This window comes from Carlito syrichta, unplaced genomic scaffold (genome assembly GCF_000164805.1).
Source record: "Carlito syrichta isolate Samal-C Ts95f unplaced genomic scaffold, Tarsius_syrichta-2.0.1 Scaffold316279, whole genome shotgun sequence".
Lineage (NCBI taxonomy): Eukaryota > Metazoa > Chordata > Mammalia > Primates > Tarsiidae > Carlito > Carlito syrichta.
Genome location: NW_007260375.1, coordinates 64,146 through 65,792, shown reverse-complemented (window position 1 = coordinate 65,792; position 1,647 = coordinate 64,146). Strand labels below are relative to the sequence as shown.

Below are 1,647 nucleotides of genomic sequence, written 5' to 3'. Positions count from 1 at the left end.
AAGGATAGATGGACAGAGGGATAGATGCATGGACGGGTGGGTAGATAGACAGAGGGGTGAGAGGGAGGGTAGGTGAATGGGACAGGATGGCTGAGTGAGTGGTTGGAAGAATGGGATAAACTGAGTTGATCAGTAGACGGGTGGGAGGGTGAATGGGCAGATGGATGGGTGGGTGGATGGATGCGTGAATGGGTGGAAAGGACAGGGAAGCAGATGGGTGCATGCGTGGATGGGTAGGGAAACGGGCGGATGAACTGATGGATAGATGCATGGATGGGTGGGGGGATCGATGGATGGGTGGGTGGGCGAGCGGATGGACAGGATGGATGGGTGAGTGGATGGAATAGGACGCGTGGGTAAATGTTGGAAGAATGGATGGGACAGGAAGGACGGATGGATGGATGGGCAGGAGACTGGGTGGGTGGATGGGACAGAGAAATGGGTGAGTGGACGGATGGATAGGTGGACACATGGATGGGTGGATGGGACGGGAAAATGGGCAAGTACGTGTCCAGATGGGCAGGGAATCAGAGTGGGTGAGCGGATGCATGGAGGGGTAGGCGGTGGATGGAGGAGTGGACGGGTGGGCAAATGAGTGGCTGACCACTGTCTGCCCAAGGCTCCCATGGGAAGGGATAGGACCAGCAGGGCTCTTCAGCTGTTAGTTAAAGCTGCTAAGATAACAAGGCTTTCCCCTGAAACTGTCTCGGGCTACACTAGCTATTCCAAATTAGGGCAGTGGGCTTTCCTGGTTTCCCTGCTCCCATGACAGCCCCTCACCTCTTCCAGCTGAATTCTTCCTAAGGCCAGAGAGGCCACCAGACATTTAGACGCTCTTCCCGGGGTCATCCCCTCCTCCAAGGACCCTCAGCGCTTGGGGCTTCACACTCGCCGACCCCAAGGCAGTGGAGAAAGGCCAGAGGGGGACACATCCAGGTCCCGTGTTGGGCTTGACCCGCCAGAGGGAACGTACCAGTCTCTGGCGTTGGTGGGGAAGAAGTAGCCCTTGACCATGGCAAACGTGGACACGGCGTAGCCGAGGACGTTGGCGCACCACAGCAAGGGGATCCAGTTGTCAAAGATGATGGTGGGTGAGAACCAAGACAGGACGTGGGCGTTGGCCAACCACAGGAGGTGGGTGAGCAGCCAGGCCTGCAGGCCATTGACCTCATACTTGTTCACGATTCCTGCGGGGAAGATGCGAAAACCATGGCGTCTTCCCGGCCCGCACTGAGGGGCCCAGCTGGACGCTACACACCTGGCTAAGGCTGACTGGCTTTTGGGGCTGCTGCCTCACCCATGGTCCCCAGGGACATTCCCAAAGAGGTCAAGTTCCCAGGTCAGCTACCTCTCTTGCATCAGCAGCCGAGGGATGGACCGCTCTTGCGGAATCCCTGGGGGAGGGAATGGACATGACTCCAGACCCCTGATCCTGGGTGTCCTTAACTGGCCACAGGCTGAGTGCCAGGTCTGTGGTCTGTTAGGAAGGTTGGGACTGAGCGACAGAAGCAACCCGCCATCATCCATCCATCCTACTTATCCACCCATGATCCATCTGTCCACCCTACCACTCATCCATCCATCCATCCATCCATCCATCCACCCTCTCATCCATCCACCCTCTCATCCATCCACCCACCCACCCAC

The 1,647-nt window shown here is 57.7% G+C and overlaps 1 protein-coding gene across 1 annotated transcript in view; it reads right to left on the bottom strand.

Moving 5' to 3' along the window:
- Positions 1-1,647, bottom strand: part of DHCR7 (7-dehydrocholesterol reductase) — a 13,480-nt gene that overhangs the window by 6,996 nt on the left and 4,837 nt on the right. The window contains exon 4 of the mRNA XM_008074029.1: positions 974-1,187. Within this exon, the coding sequence (XP_008072220.1) occupies positions 974-1,187 (214 nt within the window). The remainder of the gene's footprint in view (positions 1-973; positions 1,188-1,647) is intronic.